This window comes from Kryptolebias marmoratus, linkage group LG2 (assembly GCF_001649575.2).
Source record: "Kryptolebias marmoratus isolate JLee-2015 linkage group LG2, ASM164957v2, whole genome shotgun sequence".
Classification (NCBI taxonomy): Eukaryota; Metazoa; Chordata; class Actinopteri; order Cyprinodontiformes; family Rivulidae; genus Kryptolebias; species Kryptolebias marmoratus.
The window spans coordinates 32,454,935-32,474,623 of NC_051431.1; the positions used below are offsets into that span (position 1 = coordinate 32,454,935).

The 19,689-nt window shown below is 40.4% G+C and overlaps 1 protein-coding gene across 3 annotated transcripts in view; it reads right to left on the reverse strand.

Moving 5' to 3' along the window:
* Positions 1–7,708: 7,708 nt before the first annotated feature.
* chrd (chordin) overlaps positions 7,709–19,689 on the reverse strand; it is a 31,115-nt gene continuing 19,134 nt past the window's right edge. For 2 of the 3 annotated variants that reach the window (XM_017441444.3, XM_017441445.3), the window contains exons 11-21: positions 18,297–18,403; positions 16,842–17,121; positions 16,512–16,753; positions 15,280–15,393; positions 14,510–14,701; positions 14,277–14,370; positions 14,080–14,136; positions 12,454–12,557; positions 11,986–12,249; positions 9,594–9,687; positions 7,709–9,249 (exon numbers count right to left, since the gene is read on the reverse strand). In XM_017441444.3, coding sequence (XP_017296933.1) covers positions 9,176–9,249; positions 9,594–9,687; positions 11,986–12,249; positions 12,454–12,557; positions 14,080–14,136; positions 14,277–14,370; positions 14,510–14,701; positions 15,280–15,393; positions 16,512–16,753; positions 16,842–17,121; positions 18,297–18,403 — 1,622 coding nt within the window. In that variant the 3' untranslated portion in view covers positions 7,709–9,175. Of the gene's footprint in view, positions 9,250–9,593; positions 9,688–9,848; positions 10,380–11,985; positions 12,250–12,453; positions 12,558–14,079; positions 14,137–14,276; positions 14,371–14,509; positions 14,702–15,279; positions 15,394–16,511; positions 16,754–16,841; positions 17,122–18,296; positions 18,404–19,689 lie in introns of those variants that run through there. The other variant, XM_037979618.1, reaches the window with a different exon arrangement.

Consider the following 19,689-nt stretch of genomic DNA (forward strand, 5'->3'; position numbering starts at 1 on the left):
AGTAAAGGTGAAAGTAAACAAAAAAGAAATGAAGTCTGAAATTGACACATGATGTGTCAGTTACGAATGAAAACCAGTCCTGTGGGATGTGGCAGGAAGACAGACAGACACAGATTAAAGAAAGCAAACTCTCTTAAATCATACAGTGGAGAGAAAATTACAGTTGTGGGTCAAGCCTAGGTTGAAGTGATCTGTGCAAACCAGAGGTTAACACTGCCTTTAGTGGTAGTGAAGGGAACTGGACCAAATCTAATCGGCAGAGGAAGGCTGGAAGAAATAAAGCTCGAATGGGATGAGATTAAGCATGTGAAAATAAAGGCACAGGAACTACAGGAAGTTCTCTTTAGACACAAGGAGGTTTTAAAAGAACAGTTAGGGATGTTAAAATGTGTGCAGATGCCTGTGCTAAATTTTACAGGCCCTGTTCTGTCCCGTATGCCATAAGGGCTAAGGTTGAAGAGGAAATAGGAAGACTCCTGAAGGATGACATTATAGAGCCAGTAAAGTATGCGGAGTGTGCGGCGCCTATTGTGCCTGTTTTTAAGCCAGATGGTTCTGTTAGAATATGTGGTGACTATAAGTTAACAGTAAACAATGCTTCCTCGCTTGAACAATACTCGATTTCCTGTGTTGAAGACCTTTTTGATGCACTTGCAGGAGGGAAGCAGTTCACAAAGCTCAACCTAAGCTATGCGTATCACCAGATTTTCATGGATGAAGACTCCAAGAAATACCTGACAAACACACATCGTGGCCTTTTCACCTACAACAGGCTACCATTCGGTGTGTCATCAGCCCCAGCTACTTTCCAAAGAATGATTGAAAGCTTGTTACAAGCTCTGCCTAGGATAGCAGTTTATTTAGATCAGGGGTGCTCATTACGTTGATCACGATCTACTGGTCAATCGCGGAGGCAGTACTGGTCGATCGCGGAGGCAGTACTGGTCGATCGCGGAGGCAGTACTGGTCGATCGCAGCGTGACGTTAAAAAGTATTTGTCAGCCAATCAAACATCCCATCACTTGATTGACATACAGGGCAACTATTCAGATGGCAACTGAATTTTGACCTTTAGGTCACCGTACATGTGTAAACGACGGCGCTTACAAAACTTACAAGCTAGTTCCCAAATTACCTCCGATTTTAAGCCCTTGCTAAAATATATGGTGATCAAAATGAGTGAGAAAGCTGGACCAAGTAAGAAGGCAAAAACATACCACTTTCATACGGAATGGGAGGTGGACTTTTTTTCACAATGTCATTTTCGAAGTGTGTTTGCCTCATCTGCAAGTCGGCCATCGCAATACCAAAGAAGGGAAACGTGGAGCGGCATTTTCGGACTATGCATGGAAAATACGACATCGACTTCCTGCAGAAAAGCCAGCTGAGATGGAGAAAGGTGGAGGAACTAAAATCCCAGTTGTCTGGACAGCAGTCATTTTTCACTCAACAAACTTCAAAAGCGAAAGCCGCCACTGAAGCATTGTTCCGGGTGAGTCACGCCAGTGTTAAAAACAATAGGTCCTTCCAAGACGAAGAGATGGTAAAAGAAGCATTCGTCGAAGCAGCTGACTCATTGTTCAAAGACTTTAAAAATAAGGCAGAGATATTATCTTCAATCAAAGCTCTGCAGCTGTCAAGACATACAGTTACACGGCGCTGTGAAGCCATGGCTGAGGATTTAACCCAGCAAATGTGGAAGGACATCGGAGATTGTGAGTGTTTCTCTCTGCAGTTGGACGAATCTACAGATGTGAGTGACACAGCCCAGATGTGCATTTTCATTCGTATGGTGTTTAGTGATCTCACTGCAAAAGAGGAGCTATTGACAGCACTTCCCATGAAAGAACAGACACGAGGAGAGGACATATTTCAGACGTTTAAAAACTTTATCGAGAAAACTCAGCTCCCAGAGTACAAATTGGTGTCTATCACCACAGATGGAGCACCTGCAATGGTTGGACGTGTGAATGGATTGATTGCAAAGTGCGGGCAGGACGATGCGTTCCCAGACTTTCTGAAATACCATTGCATAATCCACCAACAAGTGTTATGCACTAAAATGCTCAACATGAAAGAGATCATGGATGTGGCAATGAAGATCGCCTGTTCTATTCGAGCCAGATCTCTTCAAAGACGGTTATTCCGTGCACATCTGGAGAAGGCTGACTGCGACCACTCTGAGTTGTTGCTACATACTGATGTGAGATGGCTTAGTCTTGGGAAATTCCTCCAAAGATTTTGAGAACTCTGTCCGGAGATTAAAGAGTTTTTCCGTGTATCTGGACATGCAGAAAACAAGCAACTAAATGATGGTCAATGGCTGTTGGACATGGCATTTTTAACTGATCTGACAAACTTGTTGAATGACCTTAACCTTGAGCTGCAAGGAAAAGACAAAACAGTGATCAATATGATTAGCTCAGTTAATGCTTTCAAACGAAACATGCAACATTTTGCCTCAAAGCTGCAGCGCCATGATTTGGCAAATTTCCAGAACCTGGCGTCAGAGCTGTAGATGCAAGGGAAGGCCCGTGAGCAACTTGACAGTGCACGCTACATAGAGCAGATGAATGATTGTCTGTCAGAGTTTGATAAACGCTTTCAAGACTTTTCTTTGCTCGAGCCAGTCGCTACATTCATGTGCTATCCTTTTCGGGAAGATGCTGAGGTTGATTCACTCGCATCAAACATTGCAGGACTGTTTGACTTGAACTCTTCTGGAGTGGAAGATGAGATTTTGACTCTACAAACTGACATTGAGCTGAAGTCGAGAGCTCATGGACAGTTCTGGAACTTACTCACAGAGGTAAAGTACCCCAACATGAGGAAATGTGCTACCTCCTTGACTGCATTATTCGGCTCCACTTATTTATGTGAGTCAGCCTTTTCCTACATGAAGATCATTAAGTCAGGATACCGTTCCACCATGACTGATGAACATTTGGAAATGTGCTTGAGGCTGGCTGTCAGCAGCTACTGTCCGGACTATGCATCCCTAGCTGATTCAATTCAGTGCAAATCATCAAAGTAAACTTAGGTAACTACAAAAAATGTGAATAATGTTTTATTATGTGTGTTGTGCAATACTGGCTTATTCAGTTATGCAAGGTACATTAACATACATTGTACATACAAAGAATCTTTAATAAATTTGAAAATGGTTATATGTTTTGCATTTTTGTATTGGGTAGGTAGATCATTTTGACTTGGTTGTTTTATAAGTAGCTCGCATGCTGAAAAAGTGTGAGCACCCCTGATTTAGATGATATAATGTTGACTGGAAGAGACACTGCAGAGTAACTGAAAACGCTGAAGGAAGTACTTCAAAGACTGAAAGAAGCTGGCCTGCAACTTTGCAGGCGTAAATGTGCATTCTTACAGGATAAGGTGGAATACTTGGGACATAAAATTGATGCTAAAGGTCTGCACCCTGTGCAAAGCAAAGTGGGAGCCATTAAGGAAGCTCCATCTCCAACCACAGTGACTGAGCTAAAAGCTTACCTGGGTCTCTTAAACTACTACAACAAGTTTCTTCCCAACCTCACCACATGCTTGACACTGTTACACAAGCTGCTGTGGAACAAAGGTCCATGGGGTTGTAATAAAGAACAGGAGGAAGCATTTAGCTTATCCAAACAGCTGCTGAAATCAGCCAAAGTACTGTGTCATTACTCAGCAGACTTGCATGTGACGCCTCACTGTATGGAGTGGGAGCCACATGTGATAGAAGATGGGAGTGAGAAACCTTTAGGTTTATGTCGAGGACATTAACACCAGCTGCAAAGCGTTACTCACAGCTCGACAAGGAAGGGTTAGCTATCATATTCGGGATCAAGTGATTTCACAAGTACATTCATGGTTGGAAATTCACAATCAGCACTGATCTCCTTTTCCCAAGGGCTTGGCATGTTCATACATGCGGTGGTCAGGGATGGATGCAGAAATAGAGGAGGAAGTACAGTCCTGCCACACATGTCAGGAAAACAGGAAGGCTCCAACTGCTGCACCCCTTCACCCTTGGGAGTGGCCAGAGACACCCTTGAGTAGACTACACATGGATTATGCCGGCCCTCACTTAGGCAAGATGTTTCTTGTTGCGATAGATGCACATTCAAAATGGATTGATGTGTATCCCACAAACAACGCAACAAGCCAAGTAACCATAGAAAAACTCAGACAGTGTTTCAGCACACACGGCCTGCTCCAGATGATAGTTTCGGCCAATGGCACATGCTTCACCAGTCAAGAGTTTGAAACATTCTTGAAACAGAGTAGCATATGGCATGATACATCAGCACCATTCCACCCTCATCCACATCAAAGCAAAAATACGCAAGAAACAAACCAAACAGAAAGAACATCATGACACAAACAGCAAGTGGAGAGGTTTTTCTCCCAGCGACAATGTGTACATCCGAAACTACAGCCACGGACTGAAATGGGTGCCTGCCATCATCGTATAGAACACTGGTCCAGTATGTTATACCGTACAGATGGGAGATGGATGTGTCATAAGGCATAATGTTGACCAAATCAAGAAATGCCATTCGACGCGGAGGGAGACAGACAGGACTGGGGAGCTCTGCACTCTTCAGGTTCCAGATCCAGCATCTGCACTTGGGCCAGCAGACTGTTGTTCCACCTTCGGAGGAAGGAAAATGGTAGAGCCTGTTGAAACAGCTCAGGTTCATTCCCCTGTGGAAGATGTGTCAGACGTGGACGTGAGACAGAGAGCAGATCCACCACCACTGTTAAAGACTCTGGGTCATAAAAAAGACCTTCCAGATGACTGAGCTACTACAGCAACAGTGATTAGAGAGACAAGTAGAAAGGTACTTGGTGTGTCATCTGGACAGAGAAAAGATGATAAGGAAACCTGGTGGTGGAATAGTGAAGTGCAGGAAGTTATCCAGAAAAAAATGTTAGCCAGGAAGAATTGGGACAGTGAGAGGACTGAAGAGAGGAGACAGGAATATAGGGAGATGCAACACAGGGCAAAGAGGGAGGTAGCAAAGGCAAAACAGAAGGCTTATGATGAGATTGGACAAGAGATTGGACACTAAGGAGGGAGAGATGGACTTATATTGACTGGCAAGACAGAGGAATTAGGCTGGAAAGGATGTGGTAAAAGTAACATTTAAAAAAAAATGAAAGTTGTGCTAAGTAATGTTAGAGTGTAATTGTATGTGTGCTAGAATTACCGGTTTCATGATTTAGAACATCTCTACTGTAGATAACTCAGCTATGTTATGTGCCAAATCCCAAAGCTAACGTTATGGTTAAAGAATTAAATTAAATGTTAAAGAATTTTGTCAGTAACAACAAATAGCCCAATGATAAAAAAATATTACAGTTAAATGATAAATACACAAAGTGCTGGCACCATTTTAGGTCTGATTCTAATCCATAAACACAATGTCTACAAGGTATGCCTACGGTACATGAATGATATTGTTACCCTGCCAGTCAACAGAACTTGTTATTAACATTGAGTTCAGACATCCTTTACAAATCTGTTGAAACGCTGACTGTTTGAGTCCATTGCTTTCAGGCCACGTAGCTCCTCCATGATGTAAGCTTTCTTCATATATAATAAATATTTAACAATGTTGTAGTACGAGATCGACAGCAAATTGTTGAACTTGTGCAACATTTCCTCTTTTTTCACCTCATATGGGTCCATCCTGACAGTAGCAATCTTTTGTATATATCTTTCCCTCACACATTGGTCAAGAGTAAGTACATACCTAGATTTGATTTGTTTGAAGCTTTTGTTGTCACATTGCTGGTAGTGTTGAACTCAGAATGCAGGTGGACATGAGGAGCTTAAATGAAATAAATACTTTTAATAAACCAAAACAAAGGCTGATGTGGCAGCAAACTCACAAAACTCAGGAAGACAGTAACTTGAGGTAATCACAGGGAGACACCAGGACAACCAGACTGCATGTAACTGCGACAATGAACCACTGATGAACAGGCAACTGATGAGGAAGTGGAAACAGTTGCTTCGTTAACAACTAGGGACAGGTGCAGATGGGAGTGGCAGGCTGACAAGAGAAAATCATTGATGACACAGGGAACACAGAGGGCACAGGGAGCAAAACTGCACAACATAAGAAACAGTAATAGACAAAACACAATAAATGAAATAGAACTACGAAAACACAAATGAAAACAATAAACCTAAGAGTACAGATTACTCCAAAATTAGCTTAAATACTGTCAATTGTAGTCTACTGCTTACCTACCAACATGGCAAACATTTTGTGTTGTGCTCTTCTGTAGGAACTATGTACAGCTTCAGCAGAAGTTGGTAAAGTAGCATGGCTGTCGTGGTTGCCGAGCTGTAATGACGTTTTTCAAACTAATGAAGTGAGTCTTGGAATATGTTACAAGTTTGTGCACACAATGTATACAAATGTTAGAGCCTTTAAAGCCAAGTTGACTTTATTCTCAAGACAAATGTCTAATAAATCCTTTGCTCACTTCCCCACACTTGCGATGCTGAAAGACGCACCTCAACATGTGGGAAAATATGGCAAATCACTGCACATGACCTGCGAATGACCTGTACAGCAAATTCAGCCATCTGTTCTCTGATTTTAAAAAAAAGATGACAAGTCCCTTGAGTTGTTGTTGTGTCCTGTCACAAGATGCTGAAACAGTGCTGCAAGAGTTGCAGCTGGAATTGATCGATCTTCAATGCGACTTCACCTTAAAGGAGAAATTCAGCTTTGTTACACTGAATGAGTTTTATGCTTCCCTGAGCGAAGTCACGTTTCCAAACATCTGAAAGATGGCACAGACGATGCTGGTGGTGTTTTGCTCTACTTACATGTGTGAGCAGTGATGTGTCTGAATTTAATTTTGGTTTTACTTCATGGCTTTATCTTATTGATTTTACATTCCTTATAATATATACCATGTGATTTATTAGTTCTCAGAAACACACTGAATTGCATCTGGCCTGGTGTACGTGTCACATTTTAAACTCATTTTAGCCCCTTGGTCAAAAGGTTTTGCTACCCCTGAAATAGATAAATAGTTATGTAGGTAGGTACTTAATTTATTGCAGAGGGATATTCAAAAGGAACCAAGGGTTAGTTGTGCCTTTTAGCCCTACATGTTTTGTTCAAGTACAGTGCCAGATTCTTGTCGTTAACTAATTTAAAGTTAATTTAAAGTAACAAGACAAGTCTCATTTTTTACATTTCTATAAATTATAAAGATAAAAGAAAGATCAGGAGACTTGGAGGATTTTTTCCACTGCAGAATGAAACAAAAGACAACCAACAGCAATCAGCAGGGTTTTCACCACCATGCAGACAAAATCACAATAAACCTTAACCCTTTATGCTTGTGCTTGTGTATGAATTATATCAATTGTCATTTTCATCATTTTATGATGGTAGAGAGAATATGTTGAGGTTGAATATTACAAATGTTAACCGAGTTGTCATGATTATCAGTGGTTTTGTCCCAATAATCCAGAGGAATTCTTCTTGGAGTCAGAATGTCTACTGCTGTTATAACAAACATGTTGTGTAATTTTGTGTCTTGTGTTTGCAATAGAGACAACTAAAAAGTACAAGTATGATAAGTATGATTGCTGCTACTCTTCCAACAAGAGATCACGATTGCAAGACTGTCAGAACCATGTGAAATCGTAATTTGTGACTGTCAAATAAATTTTCTTCAGCTGTAAGTCCTTGAGTCCTTTATTTGATTTTGAAGTAAAAAAAAACATCACACAAATTACAAAACAAACAAAAAGATCATAGAAATTCTTTAAAAATCTCAGAAAACATGATGATGCCTTTCCAACCTGCTCTCTATCCATACACACAGACTGACAGACCACTGAGTCCTCGAGCGTGTTGGGTTTCACTGGTGTAATGATGTAGTTTGACCAGCAGAAAGCAGTAGAGGGTTTACAAGTCTGGTGGGAAGAATTCTGCGTACCAAATTCTGGAGTTTGGACTTGTGTACATCTGTGAATGTGTTTATGTTTCAGTCTGTGTGTGTGTGTGTGTGTGTGTGTGTGTGCATGAGGCCACATGCAGAGGTATATATGACACATTAGAGACCACATGTGCTGAATGGGTGGAACAGCAAGCAAGGAAACAGAGCTCAGAGGAAAAATAAGAATGACCAGAAAGAAAAGTGATAGGGCATCAAAGACAGAATGATGCGGGGAACAAATGCAGATTGTAAAAAGACAAAAAAATAAGTAAAGTTAGTCTGGCTTGTTTGGCCTCTGATAACCTGATAAGTGAAAATCTGAAAAAAGAAACATGAAGGATAAAAGAGCAAGAAATTATCTAAACTGGAAAAATCCAGTCTAAAACAGAAACAAACATTCTCTCTTTTTTTTACCAAATAAAACATATTTTTATTATGTCTCCACACTGTTCAATAAATACAAACTACAAACTTGCTTTAAATTTCACAATGATTAAAAGAACTGAATAAAAAACAGCTTGATTCAAAACAGGAACAACAAACTCTGAAGCAAAAGGATCAACGAGAAATGTTTCCAAATTATCTACCAGAAAAATAAGAGTGATTTTATTTGGAACAAGAGTGATACTGAGTGGTGGAAATATATTCTTTCCATATAAGCTACATGCTGAGGGTAGAGATGTTCCCGAATATCCATTTTTTTAAATCAAAACCCAAAAGAAGAAAAATCCCCCACACATATATACCTGCACTGGCCCAGATTTAAGCAACCTTCTTTTTCATCGTCTCCAGTGAGAGTCTCAGTCATGGTGGCTGTGCTTCAAAGAGAAGCTCTGTCAATCTCTCCAATACTTGCTTTTTAAAATCCAGCTGATTTTAGTCCCTTTATGACACCTTTCCTGGATTTCCAGTGTTCTGTTGAGCTTCTGACATCTTCAATTCTAACAAACACTGAAGGAAAGAAGCAGAAGGTGAGTAAAGTTAGGCTCATCACTTATTAAGTCTTTCATTTCCATCTTCTTCCTCTCCTGTCCATTCATCTCTCCTTGTTACAATCTTGAAGCTGATAACAGGGTGGGTGTCAAGAGGGAGGAGGTGAGGATAGTGGACCCCAGTGTGCAGCTCTGGGATATAGAGTGAGGAGGAGGAGGAGGGTGCTGAAGAATTAAGACGGGGGGGTTCTGTGCAGTGTGTGTAGTCCAAAACATCAGTGTCTCCACGCTTGTCTTCTGCCCGGTGTTTTCATCATAAGGTCATCTTCTTTGGAATCTGCAGAGTGCACTATCAAATAGACACAAGCCAAATCATCATAAAGATTGTGCCTCCACCGTGATCAACCAAAGGCAACATTTAAATTACTTTGCACATAAATCAGATTTATGTGCCAACTTGAGGTTACATAGGATATAGTGGAACAGAATGAAAGCTACTTTAATAAGACAAATTGGTTTGTCACAGAAGCAGACAAGTTCAAAATGAAAAGTATTAAAAACAACATTCAAAAAAAATCATAAGAGTAAAAAAGTACATGTTATATACACTGTGCTTTAAAATGCCAGTTGCTTTATATCCGTGTGTGAGTGTGTGAGTGTGTGAGTGTGTGAGTGTGTGGGATGATTGCTCACCCGAACATTCAGGGCAGCAGGAGTTCTCAGTGCGGGTTGTGTTGGAGCAGGTCAGCACTGCACACTGTTTCCTCTGACATTTAGTCACCCCGTGCTAGGGACAACAAGATAGGAAACATGACGTTCAAGTAGAAAAAGAAAAGGTTTTTTATTTCTGAATTGAATTATTATGGATCTGGTCAGCTGGTCTCTCAACACAATAGATGAAATTTGAGAGCCCTCCTGCCCCAACGGGACATTTCCAGTTAGAAACACGATGGATTCCTGGAGGAAGTGGAAGATTGTGTGTGTGTTTTTTTTTTTTTGGAATATTGTTCGAGGATGTTGAAGATGTGTACATAATTGGATTTTTGATAACAAGATTTCTGCTTCTTTAGCGTGGTGGTTTCCTGGCATATCGTGACATTCGGAAGACACTGGCAGCTGTTCGAGACATGACAAGGCTGCCTGGCCTGTGTGAAGGAATGAACTCTCAGACTCAGTAGCTGCAGAGGTGAATACTAGACGCAACTCTTGTGAGTCGCGGGTCAGCTCTGGACCTCAGAACTCGCTGGCCGAATGGAATCGACCTTAGAGAAGTTTCTGACTTGGCCTGGCAGAAGTGACCACATTAACTTGGCTGTTTGGATTTGTCATTGAGATTTACCAGGGAAACTCTTGAGGCTAGATTGAAATTACGGCGTCGGCCTGAGCTAAACAACTTTGATAATCTGACTCCACTGAGTCGGCCTTGGCAGGCTGACTCTCTCAGAATTCTCCTGGATGTTATGTAAACTCGACGCTCTTCTTCCATCAGTTCCCCTCCCTCAGGACACCTGTGGATCTGTGCCGGCTCCCCTCCCCAGGCCAGCTGATAAAACTTTCCATCACTATCATCTGGAACAGTATTCCTCACCTTAATGTCAACATCTTTGCTGGCACCCTCTCTCATATCTTTATGTCTATGTTGCTCCTCCCTCTTTTTTTCCTCATTAACATAGTTGAAGTAGCTGAAACTTTAGTTGAATTAGCTTTAGCAAATGTATAGATTATCATAATCTGTTCAGCCGAGGTTCTTAAAATGTAGTTTAGTTTATGTCAGCTTAGTCAATTTTATCCTGCCTTTGCTTGGCTAAGCTTATTTTATATTTTAATTTAGCTTTGCCTGTGTTTTAGATAATTTCTTTTCGAACACTTTTAGTTGGCCTTTGATTAAATTGTTTATAACTCGGTACTCTTACTTAGCCTCCTGGTACCTTTAGTTTAGTTTAGTCTATCTTAGCTTCATTTCTGATCTGTTCAGCTGACGTTTTTAAATCCTAGTTTAGTTTATGTTTGCTTATTGTCAGTTTATTACATCTTAGTTTGGTTTTCCTCAGTTTCTCTTTAGTTTGACTTAGTATGGCTTGTTTTAGATAAGTTTAGTTTAGCTTTTTATATTGTTGTGTGCATTTTTATGATGTCTGTATTTTTGTGTTTTCATGCTGTAAAGCAGAGGTCCCCAACCTCCAGGCTGCGGACCAGTACCGGTCCGTGGGTCATTTGGTTCCGGGCTGCAGGGAAAGAATAATTAACCTAAAGTATTTCTGTTTTTTTTTTAATTATTTTTGGAGTCTGACGACATTTATTTTGAAAAACTGACCGGATTCTCTCCACTAGATCCGTCTATGACTCCCTCTTAATGCATGTGTAAAAACACTTATCTAGGTCAGGTGATCCGTTACCGCTAAAAAAAAAAACCCCACAAGCAGCAAAACGAGTAAAAAACAAACATCTCCTGAAGCCCTGGATGGACCGTCTGGTTACTGAGAAACAGGCTCAGGGCTCCACTGAGTCAGCGTTATGGTGAGTTGGATTCTTTGTGCTCTTTATATTTGTGGTGTCTCTTATTTTGAAGGGCATGTTTAAACACAGAGAACATCAGGAGGAGGAGAGGCTGTTATTCATGTTGATAACACAACACCAGGACGTAACTAACAAAGCTGTGAGGACACGTTGGATTAATGTTTGTTTTTAAAAATACCCGTTTCATGCCGGTCGTATCATTTTATTTTGTTGTATTTATCTGCCACACCTTTAAAGGCCGATCCGTGAGAATACTGTCTGATAATGAACCGGTCCATGGAGCTGAAAAGGTTGGGGACTGCTGCTGTAAAGCACTTTGCTGAAAAGTGCTTTATAAATAAATGTGACTTGACTCGTGCAACTGCTAAATGTGTCTCAGTCTTTTCAACTGATTTTTAACTGGCTTTCTTAAATCACTGACCAAACAGAAATAAAAACTACAACAAAACACTGTAGACCAAAGGCTCCTAACCAGGATCATACAGTGATTACAGCTGAAAGTAGCTAACCTAAAAATGGGCTTCACATATTCATAGACACTACAACATCTCAATGCATGGCTGCTTACGTCACACCAGCAGTTGATGCACTTCATCTCGCCAACCAGCGGCACCCAGGGGTGCCAGCTGTCACTGTTCTGGTAATAGTTCTTTCCAAATTTACAGTGTTGTGGGCCATCTGCCTGCATCATGTCACTGTGCTGCAGGCCAGCAGGAGTCCTCTCCTCCTCAGGACACTCCTTACAGCAGTCTGAGGGACTGCGTCTCACCGGGTGACTGCAGGACAACACAGGACACGTCACCTTCTCACAGTGGACCTCCCCTGAAGACCCCTGGAGACAAAATATACAATTAACAGCTGATTAATAACAATTCTTGTTTGCCTTTGCTTTACTAATAGTGTGAACATTCCTAAAGTAAATATGACGACTGATTTTATTCTTTGTTTTATAGAAACCTCAGTGAAAAGATCTACTTCAACTCCTTGGGAAGCATATCTAGCCACATAAATTCAGGTTTTATTGATGCCCATCTACCTTGCAAGTGCAGACAGCACATTTAATATAGCCAAAGGGAGGAACAAATGGATGCCATGTTGTTCCTGGGGCATGCATCTTCTGGTCTCCTTCAAAGTAACACCCTGAGAGTTAAAAAAGGTAATTAGGGACAGACAGTAAAAAAGAGTTCAACATAAAGACTGACCTTTTTAAAGTGGGTTTCTGGGTAAAAATTGTACTTTTTGCAGGTGGATTTTTGAATGACCCCAGTCTGGAGAAACAGATTTATTCTGAATTTAAGAAACTGATCAGCTAACAGCTACTTCAAATGCAGCTAAGACAACAAAGTGGATCACTGCAATCTAAAAGAAGATGATGTTATACAAACCTTTACACAGCTGTCAATTTTGCATTACTTGGTTAATTATGTAAATTTCTCTGGTTATTTACAAGTGTAAATAGTAGGGGTGTAATAATACATCCCACCCATGAGATGAGACAAATCTCAGTTCACCAAAATGAGATGAGACTAACAAATCTTTAAAGAAAACTTAAAAAAACGATGGATTTTTATGTCACAAACTCGTCTGGGTTTTTGAGTCTTTTCAGACCTTAGAACAGAGCTTCAACGAGACGTGACCTTCGAACCTCATGTACAGCCTCCTCATTTTCACAAAATAAAAACCTAACAAAGGGACAACTTTCTTTTCAATAATTTTGAAAAAAGAATTAATTAATTTGCTGTCTTGTGTGAAAATATTTCTACAGAAATATGAAATGAACTTTTCTTAAAATGTTGTATTTTTCAGTCAGAAACAACAGAGCTCATTGGAAACATTCATTATCTGCTGCTTGTTCTGGAGTCAGGTCAGGGGCAGCAGCTTGAGCAGGGAGGTGCAGACATCTCCGTCCACAGCCACGTCTTCCAGCTCTTCTGGGAGGACTCCAAGGCGTTCCCAGGCCAGCAGAGTGTCCTGGGTCTTCCCTGGGGTCTCCTCCCAGTTGGACATAATAAATAATGGTGTATTGTGCAGTTAACCACTATGCAAAGGTTTTTTAAAATAGTATTGATAAGAGCTGTTTTTAAGATTGGAGCTGTTTCATGATGACATCAATCCACTTTGGTTTCAGTTGCATTTAGTCTAGCCAGAAAATAGTTGTTGTGCAGCAGAACTCTCTTGCACAAATTTAGCAGAAAGCTCGGTCAGTACTGTCCAGTCCTTCATTCTTCTTCCTTCAGGGCAGAGATACATGCTACTTGGAGCCAGAACTCAAAGCTATACTGTAAATGCTCTTTAGTTTCATGTACAAACTGTCTAATCAACATACAAAGTCCTTTGTTTTTTAATTTATTACCACTTTAATGAGCTGTTTTACTGTTTTAACTCAAGCTTGGTTGTTTACATCCTAATGATAATTATTATTGTTTATGGCTTTGGTTTACCAGCATAGACCCAAAATTCTCTTTGACAGACAATAAAGCTGAACTCTGAACTTTCAGATTAAGGGCATTCAAGAAACTACCTTCAACAGGGAAGATTTTAACTATTTATAGCTTTTACAGAGAAACCCGCTTTAATATGGCTGAACTATCCTTTTCGTGTGTGCAGAAATTATCTGAATGGAACAGTACAGTAAAGACAGATAAGAAACATGAACACTGACCTTCAGGATGTTCTTCCACCCGCTCTGAAACCTTCATGTCCTTGGGTTCTCTCTTTTCTGTGCAAGAAATAAACAAGGGAGAAAAACAATTACTTTGAATCCTTTCGATATCTATCAGAGCGCTTTGAGAATTTACTGAAAAGAAAGACTATTTTCTGAAACTAACTTTTTCAATCTCTACCTAAAACAAACCTCACCATCGCAGACGGGACAGCACTTGTCCTCAGGCTGGATGGTTTTAGAGCAGGTCAACACTGGACAGATGACTGGATCACAGATCACTGTCCTCTTCTACAGACAGAAAAAAACACAACCACTTGTGACATTATCATGTGTTTAAATGACCAATTTTACAGATGTTCTGTAAAGTGACAAACATGCCTTTATAAGCAGCTGAACAACAAGCACTGCCTTTGTGTTTGTTTCTCACCTGGCAGCTGCAGGTGAAACACTTATCATAGTTGGGTGTCCAGCGAGAACCATGAGCGTGGTGGTGGTTCTCAAAAAAACAAGTGTGGGGGTCTTTCTTTAGCTCCTCGGGGTCCTTCGGCAACATATCATCCAACTCAACCTCCTCCACCTCGACTGCAGCTCCAGATCTGCAGCTGTTTGGAACGTGGACCTGAAGAAAGGAAATGTGTGGGAAAACAAAAGAATGTGGAGTTCATGAAAGAAAAGAACATGAGAAAAGGATCAAATGTGTTGTTGTTAAAAATATGATGAAAAAAAGAGATCAAATGTTGAAGAAAAACATAATCTGTTGACAACACACATCAAAGCTCCTCTCGGGCTGACTCAATAAGTATTTGTAAATGAAGCATGTCTGTCCTCCAAATGCTCATTTATGTCTTTAACTTGCATCATTTTAATAAAACAGCTGGGTTCTACTGTTGTGAAAGTTTATATACGTGTCCTGACAGCCTACACAAGCTGATCAACCTATACACCTGTAAGCTTTATGAGCATCTGCATTTGGTTTGTACGTCTCAGTAGCCCAATAAAGTGAACTTTTCTCCAAAATCTCCACAGGAAAACAACACCTGTCAGTGAAAATAATAACACAGACCCATAAAGCTTCCTGTGATTAAAAGAAACTCTGCTTAGTTTTTGTTTGTTATGTGTAGTACTAAGCCCTCACAGGTTAGATTTACAAGCTTTAAAAGCACAAGCATTTATGTAAAAGTGCTTTTCATGACTTACCTGTCCTCGGATCTCTCCCTGAGGATTCATCTTAGTGCTGACTTGGATGAAAGCCGTTCCCTGGTCCAGGTGTTGCAGTAATTCTGGACTAAGGTCCTTTAAAACTCCCTGAGCCTTAGGGGGAGATGAAATCAAACCAAATTAAATATATTTGTATATATGTGTGGGTCACAGGTTGTGCAATACTTTCTTTGAAGTTTATTACAATCTGTGATTACTATGAACATTATAACAATTAAAAGCTTCAAGTTGGATTTCAATATTGTGTAGACATTCAGTGAGAGTTTCTGCTGCATTTTGTACCCTCTTACAATTTTTGGACTCTGCTAACGTTTCTACAAATATTTTATGGAATATTCTACAATCTTTCCCCCAGCTACAGAGCTTTAGCTTCTAATAAATCTTGTCAAACTCCCCACCTGCCACTGTCTCTGTGTGGGTCACGCCGGCGTGGCTTGAGCGTTTCATGCCACTTGGGGCTTGCCTCCCTGCCTCACTGGATAACTGGAATAAATTATAAGAGTAGTGGCATTTTACAACAGCTGATTAAACAATAGCAGGGCTGTGATACCTGCACCACACCAATTAACAGTCTATTCTTCATTTCTTTTCTCCAACTTATGCAGTGTGTAAAAACACACAAGCCACAGCCTCTGTGGTGCAAGTGCATTGACGCAGAAGCTGTCTGCTGAAAAAGCCCAACCCTGATGTGGTTTTGCAGCAAACATATTCATTATTTTGGGAGCTTAATGCTCAATTTAAATAGAGCGATTCTTTTTAAATTTCTTCTGTCTTGAGGTCCAGGGTTTTTTAGAAAACATCTGAGGTTACAGCCCTGAATGTCCAGGCCTAACCATACCAAAGACATTTCTAAAGTTTAGTTTAGCAGATGAAATCCGGAATGTGGGGGGGGGCTGACAAGAGCTGTGGCAGGAGTGAACAACAAGATAATGTGCACAGCCTATAATACAGTTTTGAAAACTGTGCACACAAAAATAATGTCACACAAGAAGCTGCATGGCTCAATGGTCTTTTGGTCACAAATACTCAAAATTTGCCTATTTTTTTATAATGTACTCACAATTTTAAATCACCAATTCATCAGCAGCAGTTGCAACCCAGCGAAATACTGGCCTAGTCTTTTTATGATTTGTCACAGTGAAAACAGACGAAAAAATCCAAACAATTGTGTCCTTTGTTGTGGGCAGGTGCCTGGATTTAAACAGGTGTACCTGGGAGCCATAGAAGCCCGTCAGCAGCCTCTTGTGTGCGGTGCTGCTGTTGTCTAACTCTCCAATCTCAGCTAGTCCATGTAGGTGGGCGTTCACAGTGGCATCTTCTGCCTTACTAAGGCCTTCAACTACTATCTCGTAGTGCAGGTGGCACTGTTTGTCCACCGACACCCAGGCGTGACCAGAAGCTCCAGTTCTTACTGGTGGGGACACAAAGTGGCCAGCTAGAGGGGTAGGTAACTCTGAAGGAAACAGAGAAAGGTTTCTTGAGTTGAATACAGTACACATTCCGCACATTTCCAAAGTTGAAAAGACTGCATTGGTTTATACCATGTCTGGGCACCTCTAGACCACTGTATGGAAGGGCCTTGATCTGGCCCCTGAGCTCCCCCTCTTGGCTGTGTGCCGTGGCCACGTTGATGAAGAGCTCATTCTGCAGCAGCATGTGGATGTGTCGAGCCTCCAGACGACTCCAGCTGCCCACTGCCTGTCTTAAAGCCTTGCTGTACTCTGGTGTTAGATCATAAAGGACTGAACGTTTGTTTCGACGTCGTGGCTTCAGCTCTATTGTCAGGCCGACTACGTCACTGCTGAGTCCTGCAACCTGAACCTGCAGGGTGGAGAAGAAGGGAAACACTTAAAATCCCCTCCAACTTTGACACCTTTTACAGTTGACCAAAGTGTGTGAAAAAGACATGTGCATGCTAGTACAGCATCATGATTAATAACTACATTAGCATAATTTCTCAATTTTATCAATGACAACTTTTTTATTCTTTTTTATAAAATTACACATTAAAATTAGAAGTAGATGACTTCTGACCAGTGCCATATAAGATTTATAAGGCTTGCTTCCTGCAATTCAGATTAATTTAGGATTAGCTTGATTTGACAGATACATGCACTGTTATTGATTTTTATTGCCTGCCATCATAAAGGTTGGCCTCAGTGTGTGTGTAGTGTGTATTTGTTTCTCTATCTGTCAGCAAAATACCTGAAGAACCACTGGACAGATGTTTTTGAAATGGACTCAGTGGATGTACATTCATGACTGAATAACTTTTAGAGTTAACCCAATTCAAGTTAGCTGCCACAGGTAATTGCCTTAACTTGCACAAAAAGGGCTATAACCCGGTTCAAATTTATAGATACTGAACTAAAGTTAGATGTAGTACTAGCTGACAGTCATCCCCAGCACACACACCAAGTGCTAACTAACTGAGTGAGATATCGCAACATCACAGGAGGCTGCAGTTATCATTTTCAAGATATGACTAAATCGGCTAGAACTTCATTATTTCTCATCATAAATTGATCTTAAAAGTTAAAACTCTGTCAGGGTAGGGTGCCGGATGGATTGTTGATGTCTTTCTTCATTAGCACTGTTTTAACTCACACCTGAATGCTCCAGAGTCTTTAATTAACAACACTGGGCTGTTTTCTACTACTTTTGCATTTTAGTGAAGTACTTGCTGAAAAAAAAAATAAATAAAAAAATAAATAATAATAATAATAATAATAATAATGGTACTGATCATGTAGTGCTGTTCAAGTGATTTTGTATTTGAAACCTTTTAGGACCTTTTAGGATAATCTTTTATGTCTTATCCTAATACAAAACATCTTAGAACTGAAAGAGGTCAAACCTAAAGACTTAAATGGAATTACTGCACTTTATTTTAGCTTGTTAGCATAATCAAGCACAAAGAAAGGATATATAAAAAGTAAAATCTACATTTTCTTGATTCAAGCTTTTGTCCTTTAGCAGCTTCGATGGATCCATACCTGGTATTCCAGTGTTCCGTTATCCTGGAGGTTAAAGATGGCAGATCCCACACCTCCTGTCTTTCCCGGGGTCAACGCATCACCACTGGACATCACACTCTGAATAGCTGAGTCAGACAAAGACAGAGAAATATAAAAAGTTAAGCTAGATGCCGTTACACTTTCCTACAGAGCCTGACTGCATGTAAGATGTGGTCGAGACTTCTGTCACAATAAATATTTTTGTTCTCTTCATGTTCTACAGCCTGCATAGTAATCTGAACCAGATTTTCTTTCCCCAGGCAAAGGCCTGCAACCCACCAGTCCTAGTGCTGAAGAATCGTGTGTTTTCTGCAGATGTTCAACACAGAAATACAGAATATTTGGGTTAGCTGAAGCTACTAAGTAGCATGTTGTTTAAGCTACATTTTGTCTATTAAAGTGGATGCCAAATTGTTATTTAAAGTGACAGAATATTGCAAATACAAATGAGAAGAATAATACAAAAAGCATGTAACTTTAACAGAATCATGCAGACAGCAAAACCCTTCAAATTTAATATCACCCATTCTTTTAGCATCTGCAGTTAAACTTGCACATTAAACAGCTACTTATAACCACTTTTTCACTTAAATACTGCTCTGTTTTAGCCCAAGTATAACCCCATGATACAAATCTATATGATTCCTGTTTTCAGTTACTCTTCAAACACGGGTCTGTTTATTTGTCTGATGAAAGTTTAGTTTTTGAATTTTTCTTGATAAAATTGCTCTTAGAAAGTGTCTCATAGCTAAGTATTATCTGAACCAACAAAAGCAGAAGTATACCTGCTCATGTGTTTCTACATAAAACCAAAAGCATCTATATTGCTGAACAAACACAAATAAAAAGCCCACTTGAGGGTAAGTCTGCGAATGACGTAACTCTTGTTGAATGAAGCGGGATTAGAAAGACTGAGCTGAGGAGACAGCAGAAAATGAGCAACAGAGGGGAAAAGAGAAAAGTTTTGAAAATGACACATCGAGGGAAAAATGCGACAAATAAGACTGAATGCCAACATCATACACAGAAGACAGCAGTGGACGGGACGGAGACAGAGCTGCAGAGAGGGATCGAAGTGTGCTGGGCTTGAATTCTTCTCACATTACGTCATCTGCTGTTAATCACAGCACTGGAGTTGAGCCCAGCACACGGTGACCTTGGCAGCACCCGCGTGTGTGTGTGCACATGTATGTGAGTGTGTGTAAGCAGTTTACAAACAAGCATCGCATACATCATACATGTGATATTTCTGCATGTTTCCAAGTCTTTCATAGTAATGGACACACTGATGGTTCGAATTATGTCCCATGGAAAGGCCATGTGTGTGCTTTGATGCTTTCACAAACTCTTTCTTACTTTTTTCCTTATTTGA